Source organism: Oreochromis aureus, linkage group 5 (genome assembly GCF_013358895.1).
Source record: "Oreochromis aureus strain Israel breed Guangdong linkage group 5, ZZ_aureus, whole genome shotgun sequence".
Taxonomy (NCBI): domain Eukaryota; kingdom Metazoa; phylum Chordata; class Actinopteri; order Cichliformes; family Cichlidae; genus Oreochromis; species Oreochromis aureus.
Window position 1 is genome coordinate 39,420,666 of NC_052946.1, and position 21,107 is coordinate 39,441,772.

Below are 21,107 nucleotides of genomic sequence, written 5' to 3' on the forward strand. Positions count from 1 at the left end.
TAATAATGTCACACTATTAAGCATCATTAAGGTCATTCATTGTTTATACAGCATACTCCTCTGTAGCATGTAAATTATGAACACAGATTGTTTTTCTGACTATGATCATTTCCACAGATGAAGAATCATATCTGTAATTAGAGGTGACATACTAAGGAGGAGGAGTGATTTATAGATGAACTGATGAATGATGAATTAAGCGCTTTCTAATATCTTACTAATAACTTAATGATACTTAATGATGCTTAATAGTGAGACATTATTAAAGTGCTGCTGACATGTTCTCAGAAGAGGTGTAGCTGCAAAAAATAGAAACACAGACTCTCAGTCTTGTGTCACAGGCGCCTGCAGCACACATTTTTGCTTTCAGAGTTTGATTCATTCTTTGTGTCACAGATTCAGAACAAACTGCTCATTGGTTTCCAGTTTAGAAATGAAGAAATGTTTATAGTTTAACTGCAAACAACATCTGTGTATTAATATAAAATAAAAAAAAAAAACATTTTCTTAAATGAAAAAATATATAAATAATCTCAAAGGTCAAAGTCAAATAAAATAATATATCTTCAATCTGAACTAAGGCATAAAAAATGTAGCTCGACTCTTCTTAAAGAGCTTCCTGACATTAAGTGGAGTCAAGTACTATTAGTTTATAATATTTCAGTATCCAATTTAACAACCCTCCGGTCAGTGTCTCAGAGTCGTCTGTGAACATTTTTACTGGCTTTCAGTGTGTGAATGTGTGTGTGAATGGGTGGATGACTGGATGTGTAAAGCGCTTTGGGGTCCTTAGGGACTAGTAAAGCGCTATACAAACTCAGAGCCATTTACCATTACCATTTAAAACCAAACTTTTATTTTATATTTTCAAATATTCACGCAGTTTGATTAATAAACTATTTTAACTAATTTTACTTTTAATCTAAAAAATGGTAAGAAAGACAAATATAGTCTGGCACACCTCATGCCCCTGTAACCCGTTCAAGTGTTACGCCTGTTGTTGTTGCGTTGTGTTCTGGCGTGAAAGTAAGAGGCAGGAGACAGTACTGGATCTTTGGCTCTTTACTGTACATTTGCAACACAGAAATACGAGTCTGATCTGTGTGTGTCATGCGTCTGCCAGTACACCTCTCCTCCGGCCATGCTGAAAGGAGCTGTGCCTGCAGCTTCATTAACACTACAATAATATAATAAATCAAATACATCAAATTGTTTTAAAACCTTAACTTAAGCTCTGAAAAACAAAAAGCACAAAATAAATAACATGTCACTGAAAAATCATCAAAAACAACTTATAAGAACAATAAACAAAATAATTCAAAAACAAATAAACAGTCAGATAAATACAATTCAATAACCAGGACCCAATATTCTAATGCTTATAATTCAAACATTATACTTCAGTACAATCATATTAATAACCGCCATGCAACAGGCAATACAACACTGTACTTATAAAAACAATGAATGAAAGACTGCATCTCCAAAACATAAGAACATCTCCATACCTGCAACACAGAAATAGTCTGATCTGTGAGTGTCATGTGTCTGCCAGTACACCTCTCCTGACGAAGGAAAAAAGAGTACACGCTGTTAAAAAAAACTGCAGCGAATACGCTCACAAGCCGCTAGCGATCAGGCTAACTTAGCATGCTAGCATTTCAGCTGAGTTCTCGGGCAAAACTCATTAAAAACATATATTAGCAAACTCCGCCCTCCACAAAACTTATCCCGAATTAATCTCTTAATGACAAACAAAAACGCTGCGGTTCGGCTGTATTCACATTGCAGCTTGGGCTCTGAACAAACTTTAATTAGCAGAGAGCAACGTGGCAGTGACTTACCTCCGGCCATGCTGAAAGGAGCTGTGACCGGGGCACACATGCACGCGCCTACGTCACTACGCAGCGCACACACACACGAACGCACACAGACTCAGATCACACAGGCAGGAGACCGAGATGCAAAAATGACATATTTAATCCAAAAAAAAAAAAAAGGTATTTTGGGTGAAATTCACAAGTATTTAACACATATGTTACACCCCCCTTTAGACTCACCCCTGTTCACCTCCATGTAAAACAGGACGGCAGCCGTCAGCGAGCTGCATCATTTAAACATGTCTCAGACTGAGGTAACAGTTCATCTGCAGATGTGGAGATGATCAGGAGCTTTGATGAAGGACTTTAAAGGTTTTAATGTTGATCACAGAACAGATTTGTATCTTTAAATCAGCCCGAGCTCTTCGTCTCGGTCTTCACTGAGTGTAAATTCCACGTTAAACTATCGCAGCCTCATCATCACTGCTGCTGCTCTTATCAGTGTTTCTGTTTATAAGTGGAGGCTGTTTGGGTTTGATGTTGTCAGACCTTTTTCTGACATGCTGCTCAAAAATATGTTTGCAGGTCTGTTTTTTAGTCACAAATACGGGTTAAACTCTCACTACAGATCCGAGCAATAAACAAAGCATCGAAAGAATTCGTGTTAACAATTTTTTATTGAATTTACAGTTTTTCTTGATTGACTTGCCTGCTGCATGACAGCAAAGTCCAAATTTTCCAAACAGTTAAGACACAAACATAAACTCATCATCAAAGTGACACATTTGGTTTGCAAAAGATGGTTATGACTGAAAAAACAAACTGTTGTGACGAGCTGTGAGACTCAGACGAGTGGATCAACACACTAGCAGATGTCTTCAGCAGTGAAGCCTGTGCAGGAACAATATGAGTGTGTGTGATGTGCTGAAGGAATGTGTTTCTGCTGTGAGAACTGCAGAAACGCTGTGATGAGCCGTTTGTTTTAATACTTATCTCTGAATTATCTGCATTTGTTATGTGTTGTTCTGTGTTTAAACATAATGATTTAAATATGATTCATTCTTCAGGGCGAGGAACCGTCGTGGTGGTTGTATCTGAAGGAAACTACATCATCTTACCGTGCTCGCTCAGCTCCCAGGAGAGCCTCATCAAAACGCTTTGACTGGAAGAAAGACGACGCGGCGCGGGAGGTGTTTGTGTAATGACGCCGGCTTCCATCATAATAACAGGCGTTCAGGTCAAGGCGAGCACTTCAGAGGACACGTGTCACACTTTTCAGACCAGCTGAAGTTTGGTAACGCCTCCATCATCATCAGAAACACCAAGGTGGCCGACAGTGGAGACTACACCTGTGATTTTCCATTTCATCAACCAGACAGAGAAACATTTAACGTCACCCTCGTTGTTGGTGAGTCTTTCATTTCTGCAATCATCCTAAGAAGTTATTCAAACCTGAAACAGTATGGAGTGTCCACTTTGTCCTGCTGTGTTCACAGGTGCAGCTCCGAAGCCGTTTGTTGGGATCCTGAACATCAGCGAGGTCGGGGTGCAGCTGAAGTGTGAGGTCAGAGGTGCTTCTCCAACGCTGAGAGTAGAGTGGAGAGACAGCGATGGGAACATCCTTCCTGCTGAGGAGCCACAGGTGTCACACACAGGAGAGCGCTATGACATCACCCTCCTCACCACGGTGACCAGGACAAACAGCAACCTCTTCCACTGTGTAGCCACACAGGAGGAGATGGGCCACCGAGCTGCTGACGAGATCTTTGTTCCAGGTTTGATTCCCGCTTGTTACGTTTAGGTTTGTGTGTTTTAAACAATGCTGTGAAAAAGTATTTATCCTTCTTCCTGATTTCATTGTTTGTTGCATATTTATCACATTTACATGTTTCAGATCATCAAACAAATATAAATAACAAAATAAAGTAAACACAAAATGCAGTTTTTAGATTTGACAACACAGACACACACTCTGATTAAGCAAAACTTTTGGAAAGCTGAGTTTAATTTTCCTATTTTAAGCATGAAGCTGCCAAACCTGAATACCTGAAATATATTTAAAAAAATCTCCTAAAAAGACAAAGAACATTTCTTTTTTTTTTTTTCTTTTTTTTTTACCTGTCCCGTTTGGTTCTTTTGCCGTCAGAATTATTGTCTAAAGGCGAAGAAAGATGCCCAACGGATTTACTTTACAAATTGACCATCCCAGCCTTGCCGTAATGGTCCATTTGATTCACCTTTATTGTTTATTTTATTTTCACTTGCTGAATACGGGACAGACTTGACTGGGGAAAGAAAGGGGAGAAAGAAAGAGGGAAAGAAAAACAGCTGAGAAGAGGGACGGGGAAAAGGGCAAAAACAAAACCAACAGAATAAGCAGAAAAAAAATACATATATCGATCACCTGGATCACCTGTTGAGAAAGAAAAAAGAAAGCAAGCAGAAGAAAACGAGAGTAATAAACAACATCACAATGATATATGGGAATATGACAGTAAATACTAAATATTAAACATTATTGTGCAGCACGTAAGATCGACAGCGCACAGTGTGCTTTGAAGTAAGAGCCAAAAAGGGTGTAGTTGTGTGTGTGATCACCTGTGTGTGCACCTGTGAGCATGAAACGCTTGTTTTTAAAAAGGTTCCTTCATGTAATGATCTGCTAGAGGGTGTGGGGGCCACTGCCCCGACCTCCAGGGCATGAAGCAGGTATGGAGGAGATCAAAACTCCAGACATCCAGAGGCCCCCAGAACACAAGAGACCAAGGAAGACCAACAGAGGGGCAGCAGCCACTATCCCAGAAAGAGCTGAGGAGAGTCCCAGATGAGGGGTCACTCAGCAGCCGCGGAGCAGAAGCCAGGGGGTTGCAGTGGCGTGCCCGTGAGCTCCGCCCGGCAGCCAGCTGTGCCTGAGTGACCGAGCCCGGGCCGAGGCCGAGGGCACCCCACCTCCAGTGGCCCGAGCGAGCCCCAGGCTCCAGGTCCCGATAAGCAGCCGCCAAGGAGTGAGCCGGTGGGTACCTGGGCGCCCATCCCGGACACAAAGAACCACCAACGCACTGATGTCTGAGGCGTCCGCCACCGGCAGGGGAAGTGGTGGGGAGATAGGCCTCCAAACCTTGGAGGGCCTGAGATGTCCCCAGAGAGGTGGCGTCTGATACCCAACCTGACATATAGACACAGACATACAGGCACACACAGATACAAACATCTATTCCCACCCTCATGCTCTCATAAGCAATTACTCCACACTCACCCAACGTGGAGACAGACATAAAGAGACGCTGTACACACAATCACTCTCCCCAAGCGTACTCTAAGAACCGGGTCTAGGTACCCCTGCCCCTGGAGGGGAAACAGCACCCAGACCCAGGTGGTGTTACCCTTTTCCCTGCGGTGGGGAGAAGCAGACCGCCCGACTCCGCAGCAGCAGGGAGGCCCCACATTCCAGACCCCAGTCGGACGGCCAACTCCTCCTCCTAGCCCCCCGCTCCAGCAGGCCGCAGAGAGCGGGGTGTGTGAAGACTCAAACCTCCCTCCACCCGCTCATATGTAGTGTTGATGTATGTGTGTTCTAAGGTGCATTTAAAACCCAGGAGGGCATGGAGCTACCTGCCAGAGCAGCAGGTAGGCGCATAGCCCCTCCTGCTAGCCCTCAATGTCTCACGTGTATTTAAAATTGAGAGGTGGGCAACGACGCCAGGGGTAAGGTGTACACCCTGATGGTAATTTGGATTCTGTGTGGCGTGCCCACCCCAAGATCCTATATGTATGTGTAATGAGAGTGTGAGTAATGTGAATGTCTAAGTTGTGGGATAAAATTGAGGCAGAGGCAGCCAGAAGGGGACAGGGGGATGCCTCCTCTGCACCCTGGTGACACACCCCTACCCCAAGGCCCTGCATGTGTGGGTGATTGTGGTGGAGCGGGAAGAGGGAGGCAGCTGGAGATGGGGAGGGAAGGAAGGGAGGGGCAAGTGACCCCTCCCTGGGGCCAGCTCCCCCGCTGACCCCAGTAGGCACCCCCATACTCTGCAACCCGCCAGGGAAAGGGGGCCCAGGCCCATCCGGACCGGGGCCCAGTGCAGCAGCGCCGCCCGCCCCACAGAGCCGGGACAGTCCACCTGACCCCACCACAGAGAAAACTGCACCCACCCCATCATCCACTCATCTTCCAGACTACACAAGACAATAGACGCCCAGGCTGAGATCTTCCTCCACCTCTCCTGTATCTCCCCCTCCTGCAGAGAGAGTTCCTGAAGAGAGGAAAGCTCCTGCAAGATGTGACAACCTCCCCCACCAGTTGAAGAGCCCCCCAGGTGGCTCGATGCACAGGCGGCACCCTGCGCCAGGACTGGGCCCCCATACACCCACCCGCCCACAACCCCGGCAACACACCAACCAAGACCCAAACCCCTGAGGCCCGGCCAGGGCCCCAGCCCAGAGGACGGAGCGCCCCAGAACCTCACGCCCATCCCGGACCCACCCAGGGGCAGCCAGGCTACCAGGTCAGTAACCCGTCCGTCAGCACAGACCCTCCCTAGCCCTGCTGCACGCAGCCACGAGGAAACCGTCACCTAAGAGCCAACAGAGCCCCTAATTGGCCATGACCGCAACCCGGGTTGAGCCCCACAAGGAAGATGCTCCTGGGGAACCCCCGACGCCCTAAGCCTGTCCCTACCCCACACCAATCACAACAGTGAAGGTGGGACCAAACTAAGACCCCCACCCCACTAGGTGATGGAGCTGATCAAAGGAGCCCAGAGAAATTGATCTGATGTGGTGGCAGAGGCTGTATCAAGACTAATGTAATCTAATAGATAATTTCTATATTGGTTAGAATTAAGATTATTTTTATTTTTCCAGTTCATGAGGACTGTTTTCTTGGCTATGCATAGGGCAGTGAAAACCATATGGGCTATATTCTTTTCCGTAGTGACATTATCTAAGCTGCCCAACAAACATACTAAAGGGGAAGTTGGAATGTTACATTTCAGACACTTTGATAAGTCTTCACATATCTCGCGCCAAAACTTCTGAACTGGTGGACAGAACCAAAGTGCGTGGATATAATTGTCCGGTGAATTGGTTTGGCAGTGTGAGCAGTTGTTGGTAGGCGTAAAGCCCATCTTGAACATCCGATGACATGTATAGTGCACTCTATGTAGTATTTTGTATTGAATTAATTGAAGACTGGGATTTCTAATTAGATGAAAGGTTTTAAGCAAATCTGAGACCAGAAGTTTTGGTCTAAGTTAACTGATAAATCCGCTTCCCATTTTGCAATAGGAAGTGATATTGATTCATCTGTTTTAGAAAGCATTCTGTATATTTTGGATAGTAATTTGGGGGGTTTAAGAGTAAGAAATTGAACCACACTTGGTGGTGTTTGTAGTTCAACTTGACCCAGTTTAAATCTCTTTTTTATTATGGATTTAATTTGCTGATATTCTAAAAATCTTTTCTTGCTGATCCCATATTGTGTAACTAGTCTGTCAAATGAAATAAATTCTGTTCCTTCTAGTATATGTTCTAAATATTTGATTCCTTTACCACTCCAATCTGGAAAGTTTATCATATTATTGTTTTGTAATATGTCAGGGTTGTTCCAGATAGGTGTACGTTTGCATGGGATTAATGAAGACGCTGTCATTTTTAGAAACTCCCACCATGCTGTCAGAGAAGAGCTGATGTTGATGCTTTTAAAGCATTCATGTTGTTTGATGTTTGAGCTGATAAATGGTAGATCTGAAATCTCTAGATTATTGCAAAGTGCTTGTTCTACATCTATCCAAGGTTCATCTAAGAGGGTATGTTTTTGCCATCCTGAGATAAACTGAAGCCTGTTGGCTAAGAAGTAGTGCTGAAAGTTAGGTAGTTCTAATCCTCCTTTATCCTTGGTCTTTTGTAGTGTTTTTAAGCTTATACGTGGGGGCTTATTTTTCCAAAGGAATTTGGACATATATGAATCTAGAGATCTGAACCAATCTTGCGGCGGTTTAGTTGGGATCATTGAGAATAAATAATTTATTTTTGGTAATACCATCATTTTTATAGCGGCAACCCTTCCCATGAGTGATATGGGTAGACAGTTCCACCTAGCCACATCACCTTCTACTTTCTTTAAAAGTGGGATATGGTTTAATTTAGTTAGATCTGCAAGCTTGGGAGAAACATTAATACCTAAATATTTTATATTTCCCGACAAAGAACATTTCTGACAAAGTGAATTGACCAAAATCTGACAAAGCACTGATGTGACACACTCTTCATCAGTTATCACAGATGCCTGAGCGCTGCAGAGGGAAATACAAGCACCTGTTAGGTTTGGGGGAAACTCCTTTTTCACACAGGTTAAAGGTCAGGGTAGGACATTTTTGTTTCTTTAATAAATAAAAACATCACTTAAAAAATCACATTTTCTGTTTACTTGGCTTATAAAATAAAACATCAGGGAGGGAAAAAAAAACTTTTTCATGGCCATGTTTGTATTTTTTCATTGATCACAGACGCTGATCTTATTCCTGTGGGTTGAAACTAAACCTGACCTTTAGTGTAACAGCTGGATTGTGTCACGTGTTTCAGACCAGCTGTTTGAGTCCTGCCGTGGAGACACCGTGGTCATAGTTTCATTTGTTTCTGGGATTCTTTCTGCGCTCGTCGTTTTGTGTCTCTGTGTGTGTTTCATCTATACCACAGCGTAACTCGCCTTTAAAGGTAAGTTTGAACATGTTCACACCTGTGGACCTCGTCAAGAATGATGCAGTAACAAATAATAGAGACGTGAATGAATAAATAACCAGAGAAAGAAAAGCTGACCTCAAGCTAAGAAACAAAAGTCACATTGAGTTTGTTTATTTTGTTTTTTAATGTCCAAAAAGTATCAGATGAGGGAACAGTGAGGGAAAAGTTAGGGAACGGTGAGGGAACAGTGAGGGAAAAGTGAGGGAACGGAGAGTTCCTGTTTGAAGTACAGATGTATTCATGATAACATGTTTTTATTCTGACCAACAGAATTTATTGTGTTTTGTTGTTTTAACATAATAAAAATTCTCATCTTTACAGGACCAACATTCTTCATGTGTATGTGTGATTTTAAAAGCAGACTTTATGTAATAAGTACTTTTATTTCCTGTTTGCAGCTTCTCAGTGAAACCAGAGACTCGATGTTTCTGTGAAAGCTGATTTACAGCAGACTCCAGGCCTTCAGGCTGCAGAACAAAGTTACTGAGGGAAACAGATTCATACCTCAGTGAACTTAAATGCTGCGTTTCCTTTGTCTTTATGTTGATCCAGCTTATTACAGGGAAGGAAATACTCTTGCTTGAATTTATGCCATCTTTTTTAATTGCATTGAGAAGCAGTGCTTTCTATGATGATCATGAAATGTGAAAACTGACACTGCATTTGACATGTTGTTATCAGGAAGTGAACTGTGAAGCACGCAAAAGTGCAGCTGGTTTTAATTCTGTTCGGTCCTGTTACAGGACGTCTGTGAATGTTTTTAGTGTTTGTGCTTCCAGAGCTACTGCTCTCATCATTATTATTGTATGTTTCATGTCTGCAGTCAGACAGTCTCGGTCATTAGTCACACAGAAGATCGTTTCACAGCTCGTCCCATCTCGAATCAATGAAACAAACAAACAAACAAACAAACAAACAAACAAACCATATTTGAAGACATGAACGTTGTGCTGTTTATAGACATGTCTGGGTCTATGTTGAATTGCCTTTTTAAAATTCTGTCACTATAAAAACTGCTCAAGATCCTTTAAATTTAATATCTGATGCAACGACAGGAGCTCCCCTCCTAAAGATCCATATTCACAGAGCCATGTTTACATATGTGCACATATACAGTAACTAACTGTGGCTGTGTAAAGTGCAAAATGTACCTCTGCTGTGTAATGTACAACCTTCTTTTCAAAACACGTGTTAGCGACCTCCTCCTCATCATCATCATCATTGCCCCTCCCACCTCCCATCCTCTGTGTTTTCCTGATGAAGGCCATGAGCAGAAACATGTTGATTGAGTAATAAAGTCGTTCTTGTTCCCACGATGCTGCTCGAGCTTCACCTTCTTTAGGCTATCGCTCTTCTCCATGCACCTTGAGTAATAAGTGAAGTTGTGCCAGAGATCTTTGTGTTTCCACGGGTGTCGTCCTGATCCAGGATCACGTCAGCTCCAGTTTTATCTCTTTACAGCGAAACAGACGCTCAGAGCTCCACATGCAAGCTTGATGTGGTCCAAGGATGAGCAACACCCCTGTTTTTTTACTGTTATTTAGTCTGTGCTGATACTTTAGCTTTCACTCTGTGGAGGCTTGATGCTCATGACTCTTAAACATTAGTTTTCCCTTTTTTGTTGGTGAAATGAATGAATTTACTTTCTTGTGGGACAACTCGTCCCTTCATGATCATGAAAAAACATGAAACATTGTCTCAATTTAAAAATAAAACCTTTTCTAAACTTTGTCTTTTCTTTTTTACAGTTAGTTTTCACTCATGTTGATGATGTTTCTGTTAAAACAAAGAGCTTTTTTAGCGTCTGTTCTTAAATGCTGAATATTATTCCATCTTTCATCCTGCAGTCAGCTGTAAAACATCTAAACTCTACATCACAGGCTGACTAAATGTTGCTTTGTTTGCTTTATTTAGAGTTTGATTTTACTCAGACTTCTGCACATCACTCAATGAATTTATGAATATTAAATGCAGTGTTTTTCTCAGTATATTGGCGCCCTCTAGTGTCCAAAACCCCAGCATGCAGCAAACAGCAATGAGTTACTGAATTAAATGCAGCCTTTACTGGTCCATGAGAAAGACTTGAAGTCTCCTTCTCTCTGTGAGTTGTGCTGGCCTGTGTCCTGCGGTCTTCCTTGCGGGCTGTCGTGTCCCTTCACCTGGCTCTCTGGCTTGGGGTGGGTGCCTCTTTCTTCCAGGATTGGTGGGGGTCCGGGAGTCTGGGGCTCGGGTATCCTGCGCCTTTGGGGGTGGGCCATGGCGCCTGGGTTGTGCTGGCTGGTGCCCTGCCTGGCCTTCGGGTCTGTTCGCTGTCCCTCGGCTTCTGCGGTGTTCGAGGTCCTTCTCTCTGGGTGCCCTTACTGCATCTGCGGGGCGGGGATGTGCTTGTTGGCTTATACTTGATCTGCGTGGTGACTTTAGACACTGGTGCCTACTTTCATTGTTTCTCAGAAAAAACAGAGACATCTGGTGCTCTTGGCTTTGTGGTCTTTGCTATTGGTCACGAACAATCTGGGGCTTCTGGGCTTTATGGTGTTTGTGTTCCAGTGATTTCGGCGAGCTTGATCGATGTGGAGTTATTCATGCAGCACAAGTTGTTACACTAGCGTACTGTATAAAGAGGTGAGAATGATGGCGAATGATGCTTTAAAATAACATTGATTGTCAGATGACCCAACCCTAAATTACTGTCAAAGTAAATATGTCATGTGAGCCGAGCGCTGCTCACTCTTTCCTCTCAGTGTGTTGACTTGTTGTTTTCACATTTTATTTTATCTTTGCTCAGGCTTCCAATATTTAAAAAAACAAGCGAACAAATCAAAATCAAAAGGTAAAAATAATGACAACAGCCAAATCAAGCATCTTAATTACATTCCTGGTTACATAAAGGTTACGTTGAGTCATTGCTCCATCTTGTGGTAAATGTTGGTGTTACATGAACGTGCAGGGAGGCCCTGGTTTCGCTCCAGTTGTCTCTTCACTTTCTGTTTATATCTTTACTTCATTTTTGAAGCTTTAAAACTATTTTTAATGAAAGGAATTCAAAACAAGTTATTTTAAAGACGTTTTCTCAGAAATCATCTCTGCTGTAAAGTCCTGAAGGCAAATAACTCTCCCTACAGTTTTTGAATCAGCATGAATCAGTTCTCTACCTGGTCCTGGTCCTGGTTGGAGTGACCCTTCGGCGCTCAGCAGAGCTGCAGATCAGCTCTAACTGCAGTCCAGACCCTGATGTGAGAGCAAACCAAGACCAAGGAAGGGCCTGAGCTACTCGGCTATACATGAATACCAAAAAACAAAAGGTATAATTCAAAAATTGCTTAAATGAATAGTAAGTTTTTCTTAAACTGCAGGAGTGTTTACTTCGAAGCTGACCCTCTTTAAGTTAATGGTCAGGAGTTTAAAATAAATCGGCTGCACCGAGCATAGCACACAGGAAGATCTCATTAAAGATTTTGCTTCGAGAGACAATTACAAGCTTTTTGTGGTTTTTCATTTGTTTTTCTTAAATACATGAAAATGAAACAATAAATAATACGTTTTTTTTAATGAAGTTTTAAAAAATCCTGTAAACGGGTTGTAGAATAATTGACTGAACTTTCAAAGTAAGAGTATGTTAAAATGCCGAAAAAAGAAAAGCCTAAAGTCTCAGTGTGGGAGACACGTGGAGCTTCAGTTCTTCATTACCTCAAAATCATCCTTGATTTTGTTCAGCTGAGTTTAAATAATGATTTTGATCATGACAGCGTCGGGCTGCTGAGTGAATATAACAGTAACCGAATCATGTTTAAGCAGCTTTCACAGAGCTGTCCACATGTTGGTCAGATATTTAAGATATTTGTGGTTTTTGTTTGTGGTTTTGAAAGGATGAGGACCTGAGGTGGACTCTGATCAGAACCTGTACAGGTATAAATCTTCTCTGGACTCGTGCTTTCCTTGTTTATTGGGTGGTGCCCAGCATTAATTCTTGCAACGAGCCCGCGCATGTTTAAACGTGACATGCCCACAGTGAACTTCTAGGAAATGTGATGCTGTTTTGTTTCAGTGAACTGCACTTCTCTGGAAACAGGCAGTTTTTACATGTTCCTCTGTCATCCAACCAGCTCGACTGACAAAGGACAGGATGGAATATTATTACTAACAGCTATGACTTGATGCATGCATGAAAAATGTGAAGTAATGAAAGGTTGACTCCACGTGTGACGATGATGTGCACTGCATAGATTTTTCTCTCCAGTCTGTTAAGGCAGAGTTTCAGACACACACACACACACACACACACACACACACACACACACACACACACACACACACACACACACAGAGGACCTGCTCACATTCCTGCTCCAGCCTGAGTCACACCGGACTCAAAGACTCGTGAACTCCCGGGATTTTTTTATTATTATTATTATTATTTTTATTTATTTTTTTGATTTGCAGGAAGTGCTCACTCACTTTTAGAGATTTCAGCTGCTGCTGTTTGGATCGCAGGGAGGAACAGACTTTATTCAGCAACATGTTTTTATCGGAGCTTTTATCTCTGAGCCTCTTCCCTCTGACGGTGTCTGCGGTAACAGCAGGACATGGAAACGGTAAGAAATCATCAGTAACTCTGATCACAGCGTCTCCCTGAGAGTTTGTTCCTACCTCCTTTATAAAGTGAACAAACTCAGAGCTTCACAGCAACTGTTCAAACTCACCTGCAGTCAAAGACACAAGCCTTCCTGCCTTTTTGTTATGGTATAAATATTAATTAAAAAATTATATTTATAGTCACATATAAGAAATGCTCACTTCAGAGAGAAGGTAGAATGAGTCTAAGTTTGTCTGTTTTATATTCCACTTTTAAAAATTCAATTTTATTCAATTCAATAAAAGATGAACAGAATCAAATTTTCAGATTTACTTACCCGAATAATTGATCATGCATTAAAACATCCAGTGAGCTGCAGTTCTCTGGGTGAAATGCCTTTATGATGTCAGAGAAGAATGGCGAGGAAGGCAACTCTAATAACATCTCGTTACAACCAAAGTGGGCAGAAGAGCATCTCTGAACACACATCGGACCTTGAAGATGGGCTGCAGCAGCAGAAGAGCACACTGGGGCCCACTGTCAGCAAAGAACAGGAAACTGAGGCTAAACTGAGCAAACAGCAGAACAGAAAAATGTTGCCTGGTGTGATGAGACTTTATTTCTGCTGCCATGTTTAGATGGCGGGTCAGAATATGGCATAAATAAAAGAAAGCATGGCTCCATCCTTCCTGGTATCATTCCAGTTGCCGGTGGTGTGGGTCTCTCTGTACCAGCGTCATTACAACTCCACGCTGCCTACCTGAGTTTTGTTGCTGACCGTGTTTATCGATTAATGACTACAGTGCACCGTCTCCTGATGGCTGCTTCTAACGGGACAGCACTTAAGGCTTAAAGAAGCTTAAACCATCTCTCAAACATGACGATAAGATCAGTGTACTTTAATGACCTCCACAGTCACCAGATCTCAGTGCAGCAGAGCACCTTTGGGCTGTGGTATAATGGGAGATTTACATCATGTAAGAAAAGCTGACAAGTCTGCAGCAGCTGTGTGATGCTAACACGTCAGCATGGACCAGAACCTCTGAGAAATTAGCTTGTTGACTCTGTGCCATTAACAGCTCTGAAGGTAAAGATGGTCCAACTGAATAACAGCAACGTTTCCCTAATAAAGCTGCTGTAGGAGGCATGCATGCTTTGTGGATTGATAATGTTTGGTTTCTATGTTCTTGGTTGTGGGGTGTGTACTCCCCACACTCACCTGTTCACTTCACCTGGGGTTTGATGAACATGAAGTGAGCACAGGAGGAGGAGTCTGTGTGTTTGATGGTTTTCATCCAGTTAATTTTTACACTCATGCTAACTTCCTTAAATGATTTGGTCATGTGACTCACATCTGTCATGACTTCAAATGCTGAATAAAACTGTTTTCTAGCTCGGTTATAAACTGTTGTTTCAGTTGAGATGATGTGTTTACGAGCTACATGTTTTATATTTAGCTCTGTATTATTCATGTTTTGTTCTCATGAGGTTTAAACTGTGATTCATTCTTTAGGAACCATCATGGTGGTGGCATCTGAAGGAAGTTATATCATCTTGCCGTGCTCACTCAGCTCCCAGGAGAGCCTCATACAAACCCGCTTTGATTGGAGGAAAAACGACGACAGGGAGGTGTTTGTGTACGATGCTGGACTTCACTACAATAACGGCCTGCGAGGTCAAGACGAGCACTTCAGAGGACGCGTGTCACACTTTCCAGACCAGCTGCAGTTTGGTAACGCCTCCATCATCATCAGAAACACCAAGGTGGCCGACAGTGGAGACTACACCTGTGATTTTCCATTTCATCAATCAGACAGAGAAACGTTTAACGTCACCCTCGTTGTTGGTGAGTCTTTCATTTCTGAAAACAAACCAAAGACCAAGTTTAAAAAGCGAAGCACATGTGAACTTTTATAACAGACAAGAGGTGAAATATTCCTTTTTTACCACAACACTGATATAAAAACTTTATACTGATTTGATATCAGTAATATTTGGTGTTTTCTGCTGTTAATGACAAAAGAAATCAAGTGTGTCGATCATGCTCTGTACTCTTAGTACTGTTAGTATTGGTTCAAATTTTGTGGAGAAAGTGATCGCAGATATTTATCTCCTGATGCCTCTGCTTGTTCTCGGGATAAGAGCAGGGTGTGTTCAGACAGGCTGGCTGGAGGAAAACAAATCAGCAGAAACAAATCTTATTCTACAGGGTGGGCCATTTATATGGATACACCGTAATAAAATGGGAATGGTTGGTGATATTAAAGTCCTGTTTGTCGCACATTAGTATATGTGAGGGGGCAAACTCCTCAAGATGGGTGGTGACCATGGTGGCCATTTTGAAGTCGGCCATCTTGGATACAACTTTTGTTTTTTCAATAGGAAGAGGGCCATGTGACACATCAAACTTATTGGTAATGTCACAAGAAAAACAATGGTGTGCTTGGTTTCAACGTAACTTTATTCTTTCATGAGTTATTTACAAGTTTCTGACCACTTATAAAATGTGTTCAATGTGCTGCCCATTGTGTTGGATTGTCAATGCAACCCTCTTCTCCCACTCTTCACACACTGATAGCAACACCGCAGGAGAAATGCCAGCACAGGCATCCAGTATCCGTAGTTTCAGGTGCTGCACATCTCGTATCTTCACACCATAGACAATTGCCTTCAGATGACCCCAAAGATAAAAGTCTAAGGGGTCAGATCGGGAGACAACAGGGGCCATTCAACTGGCCCACGACGACCAATCCACTTTCCAGGAAACTGTTCATCTAGGAATGCTCGGACCTGGCACCCATAATGTGGTGGTGCACCATCTTGCTGGAAAAACTCAGGGAACATGCCAGCTTCAGTGCATAAAGAGGAAACACATCATCATGTAGCAATTTCAAATATCCAGTGGCCTTGAGGTTTCCATTGATGAAGAATGGACCCACTATCGTTGTACCCCATATACCACACCAAACCATCACTTTTGTTTTTCCAACAGTCTTGGAGGATCCATCCAATGTGGGTTAGTGTCAGACCAATAGCGGTGGTTTTGTTTGTTAACTTCACCATTCACATAAAAGTTTGCCTCATCACTGAACAAAATCTTCTGCGTGAACTGAGGGTCCTGTTCCAATTTTTGTTTTGCCCATTCTGCAAATTCTGTGCGCCAATCTGGGTCATCCTCGTTGAGATGCTGCAGTAGCTGGAGTTTGTAAGGGTGCCATTTGTGAGTAGCTAATATCCGCCAAAGGGATATTCGACTAATGCCACTCTCCAGTGACATGCGGCGAGTGCTACGCTGTGGGCTCTTGCTGAATGAAGCTAGGACAGCCACTGATGTTTCTTCATTAGTGACAGTTTTCTTGCGTCCACATTTTGGCAAATCCAACACTGAACCAGATTTACGAAACTTAGCAAGCAGTTTGCTAACTGTAGCATGGGAGATGGGTGGTCTCGTAGGGTGTCTTGCATTGAAATCTGCTGCAATGACCCGGTTACTGCGTTCACCAGATATCAACACAATTTCGATCCGCTCCTCACGTGTTAACCTCTTCGACATGTCAATGGCTGTGAACAAAGAGAAACTTGTAAATAACTCATGAAAGAATAAAGTTACGTTGAAACCAAGCACATCATTGTTTTTCTTGTGACATTATCAATAAGTTTGATGTGTCACATGGCCCTCTTCCTATTGAAAAAACAAAAGTTGTATCCAACATGGCCGACTTCTAAATGGCCACCATGGTCACCACCCATCTTGAGGAGTTTGCCCCCTCACATATACAAATGTGCCACAAACAGGACTTTAATATCACCAACCATTCCCATTTTATTACGGTGTATCCATATAAATGGCCCACCCTGTACATTCCTCAGACTCAACAGTATAAATCAGTCCTGTGCTCTGTAACCCACTTCAGACACGTCTGTCATGAAGCAGGAACACCAACAACGCAGAACTTTTCCCCGTTTCACTGAAGACAGTTTTAAGCGACTTGGCTTATTTGCTTGTTCTGACTCGTGTTTCACTGAGTGAGAATCACCCGTCCTGCTGCTGTGTTCACAGGTGCAGCTCCGAAGCCGTTTGTTGGGATCCTGAACATCAGCGAGGTCGGGGTGCAGCTGAAGTGTGAGGTCAGAGGTGCTTCTCCAAAGCTGAGAGTAGGGTGGAGAGACAGCGATGGAAACATCCTTCCTGCTGAGGAGCCGCAGGTGTCACACACAGGAGAGTGCTATGACATCACCCTCCTCACCACGGTGACCAGGACAAACAGCAGCCTCTTCCACTGTGTAGCCACACAGGAGGAGCTCAGCCACCGAGCTGCTGACGAGATTTTTGTTCCAGGTTTGATTCCCGCTCGTCATGTTTCAGTCTGTCAATAATGTTGTTTTTATTTTGTTTATTACAGACAAAATTTTATTTCCGTGACTTGAAACCAGCACTTCGAGCCTTTCATGGAGACTCGTGTTAACAGCAGGCTGGTGTCATGTGTTTCAGACCAGCTGTTTGAGTCGTGCGGTGGAGACAGAGCGCTCATAATTTCATTTGTTTGTGGAATTCTCTCTGCGGTCGTGCTGATAGCTGTGTATATGTGTTTCCTCTACTTTACTGTGTAATCGTGTATAAAGGTACGTTTGAATGATGGATTATATCAACGTTTGTGTATAAACTGTGGACATGAGTATACAAGATATTGAGTTCTGTTTTACTTTCCTTTGTTTTTTCCACAGCTGTTGTTTGTAGTGTGTGTTTGTGTGTGTGTGTGTGTGTGTGTGTGTGTGTGTGTGTGTGTGTGTGTGTGTGTGTGTGTGGGCGGGTGGGTGGGTGGTGGTGCAAACTTGGTTGATGTTTTTGTGGAAAAGCAAAATAAACTTACCAGGTTTCAGGTATTAGCTCTTGTGTTGAATTACAGAACAACCTTCCTTAAAAAATAATATTAAAAAACACTTTCATTTCTCAAAAAAGGAAAATATAACAGCATTTTTTAGGAGTGGCTTCCATACGGACCATATTTTTTTTTATTACTTTTTTGTTTGTGAAAATTGACGACTGTGGTGATGTTGCCTTAAATATAATTTTGTTGTCACTGAGGAAGTTTCAGTAAAGTAGGAACTATCAGATTTGTATCGGTGTGATGCGTTCAGGTTCACAGCTGATTGTCTGCACTTTGATGCTTGGATGTTTTGTACGTTTTTATCTGTGGAGCCCGCAAAGAATAGCTGCTGCTGCTGAATTTTTTTAAACAAAAGGTATATCAATAAATCAATAACCAATGAAAGAAAAATATTAACGATAAGCTCAAGCTCTTGTTGCAAAATTAAATCTTTAGTTTATCTACAGTTTTTGTTTTTCTGTTAATGACCAAAGTGAAAAGTATCAGATTCAGGAAGTTTGCATTGTGCTGTGATGTGTTTAAAGCAGGGATGATGAAGACAGGGCGACATGCAGTTAGTGGGGTTAGGTTAACTGGTGTGAGTGGTTGTCTGTCTCTGTGTTGGCCTTGTGACAAACTGCTAATCTGTCCTGCGTTAACCCCGCCTCTTGCCCTGTTGAGATGCTGTGATAGACTCCACCCCCTGCGTCCCCTGAGGAGGATCAGCAGAGGAGGACGCATAGTTGTTTCTCCTGCTAACAGGTGAAGTCTGACTTGTTGAGTTTCTTTATTGAATCTTGGAGTCATGAACAGTCCCAGCCTCTGCTCACAGTCTTTCAAGTTAAAGCGTTCCACTCACAGTCCAGTGGCTTTAAATGAGATGCAGATAATTCTCATCTTTTTGGGAGCTCCATTTATCACATGTATGTGTTAATGTAAAAGTTGCCTTTGTGTAATATTTACTTTGATCTCTTGTTTGCAGATTCTTAGAGAAACCAGAGTGATGATCCTTCTAAGGATCCTTGTAACGGTGACACGGAGCCGCCACATCAGACACTCAGAAGAAACTTAGATTCTCAGTTCAGGACAACAGATTCATACGTCAGTGAAATGAAATCTTTACTTTTACTCTTGTCTCATATTGAGTCAGCGTGAAGGGAATGCTGCTGTTTTATATTTATGAGAAGCGTTTTTAAAATTATGGCTCATGATGAAATGAATGTTTTTTTATTGTCACATGAAGCAGTGACTTCCATGATGCTCATGATACATGAAACATGATACTGGCTGTTGTTACTGGTAAATGAACACTAAGCTACATTAAAGTCCAGCTTTGCTCTGCACTTTAATGTTTGTGCTCTCACACTGTCATTACCTTATTAATGCTACGTTTCATATCTGCAGTCAGATAATGTTAACATTCATTTACACCGCAGACTCTCATGCTGTTTCATTTAATTAAGACAAATATGGCCTTCATGTTTTATTCATTCTTTTATTTCTCTATGTGCAGATTTGAAATTTTGTATAAAATCTTTCCTTCTGATTTAATGATTATTTGCTGCTGTTCATAAACCTGAAGTAGAGCAGCAGGACAGTGATGGAAACATCCTTCCTAATGAGGAAGTTGTACTTTTACTGAGCAAGTCTTGACTTGTATGTTAGGTTTTTCCCCTCTTGAAAATTAATTCTTCTTTCTAAAGTCTTTAAAAGAAGACATTTTCTGTCCTTACACCATTTTTCGAATATTTACTTAAGCCACGTATGACTGACCTGTGAATCTTTCAAGCCTAAGTTGTAACCGAGTGTGTGTATAGGTACGTTTATCTCTGAGGTATAACACATTATAACACATATTTTTTTAACTCCCAAAAGTCAAAAAATGTAACTACAAACAGTTCAGGCAAAGACATTTCTGTGTTTTTCACTGACTGATCAAAGAAAAAATGATGATCAAAAATGAAAAAGAAAAAAAAAAATCTGAGGTTTAAATAAATTGTTCTCTTTGTGTCTGCAGCTCAGACGCAGTCTCATACACTCAGCTCAAACTTCAGACTCAGATGATTTCCCTCGTTTTGTTTTCACTGATTCATTTACAGTGCAGGGACTAACGCGTTATTAAGTAACGCGTTACAGTAACTACATTATTATTGTGATAACGAGCACGGTAACTAGTTATTATGCCAAAATCAGGAACGCGCTAATCGTTACTGGGATTTAGAGTCGTTATTCAATTAAATTCAATTCAATTCAATTTTATTTATATAGCGCCAAATCACAACAAAAGTCGCCTCAAGGCGCTTTATATTGTACAGTAGATCGCACAATAATAAATACAGAGAAAACCCAACAATCATATGACCCCCTATGAGCAAGCACTTTGGCGACAGTGGGAAGGAAAAACTCCCTTTTAACAGGAAGAAACCTCCGGCAGAACCAGGCTCAGGGAGGGGCGGGGCCATCTGCTGTGATTGGTTGGGGTGAGAGAAGGAAAACAAAGACATGCTGTGGAAGAGAGACAGAGATTAATAACAGATATGATTCGATGCAGAGAGGTCTATTAACACACAGTGAGTGAGAAAGGTGACTGGAAAGGAAAAACTCAATGCATCATGGGAATTCCCAGCAGCCTACGTCTATTGCAGCATAACTAAGGGAGGATTCAGGGTCACCTGGTCCAGCCCTAACTATATGCTTTAGCAAAAAGGAAAGTTTTAAGCCTAATCTTGAAAGTAGAGATAGTGTCTGTCTCCCGAATCCAAACTGGAAGCTGGTTCCACAGAAGAGGGGCCTGAAAACTGAAGGCTCTGCCTCCCATTCTACTTTTAAATACTCTAGGAACAACAAGTAAGCCTGCAGTGTGAGAGCGAAGTGCTCTAATAGGGTGATATGGCACTACAAGGTCATTAAGATAAGATGGGGCCTGATTATTTAAGACCTTGTATGTGAGGAGCAGGATTTTGAATTCAATTCTGGATTTAACAGGAAGCCAATGAAGGGAAGCCAAAACAGGAGAAATATGTTCTCTCTTTCTAGTCCCTGTCAGGACTCTTGCTGCAGCATTTTGGATTAACTGAAGGCTTTTCAGGGAGTTTTAGGACATCC

The 21,107-nt window shown here is 42.3% G+C and overlaps 1 protein-coding gene across 1 annotated transcript; it reads left to right on the top strand.

Annotated features, from left to right (window-relative positions):
• Positions 1 to 3,021: 3,021 nt before the first annotated feature.
• On the top strand, positions 3,022 to 17,745 carry LOC120440352 (butyrophilin subfamily 2 member A1-like). Its single transcript, XM_039612686.1, has 4 exons — positions 3,022 to 3,026; positions 3,077 to 3,228; positions 3,317 to 3,595; positions 17,627 to 17,745. The coding sequence occupies exons 1-4, from the start codon at positions 3,022 to 3,024 to the stop codon at positions 17,743 to 17,745; spliced, it is 555 nt and encodes a 184-aa protein (XP_039468620.1).
• The last annotated feature ends 3,362 nt before the right edge of the window (positions 17,746 to 21,107 follow it).

What these genes read in the sequence shown, in the direction of transcription:
- LOC120440352 (XM_039612686.1), top strand. An exon ending in TAACGTCACCCTCGTTGTTG is followed by an intron (nt 3,229 to 3,316) that starts GTGAGTCTTTCA and finishes CTGTGTTCACAG; the next exon opens with GTGCAGCTCCGAAGCCGTTT. An exon ending in TGACGAGATCTTTGTTCCAG is followed by an intron (nt 3,596 to 17,626) that starts GTTTGATTCCCG and finishes CATGTGTTTCAG; the next exon opens with ACCAGCTGTTTGAGTCGTGC.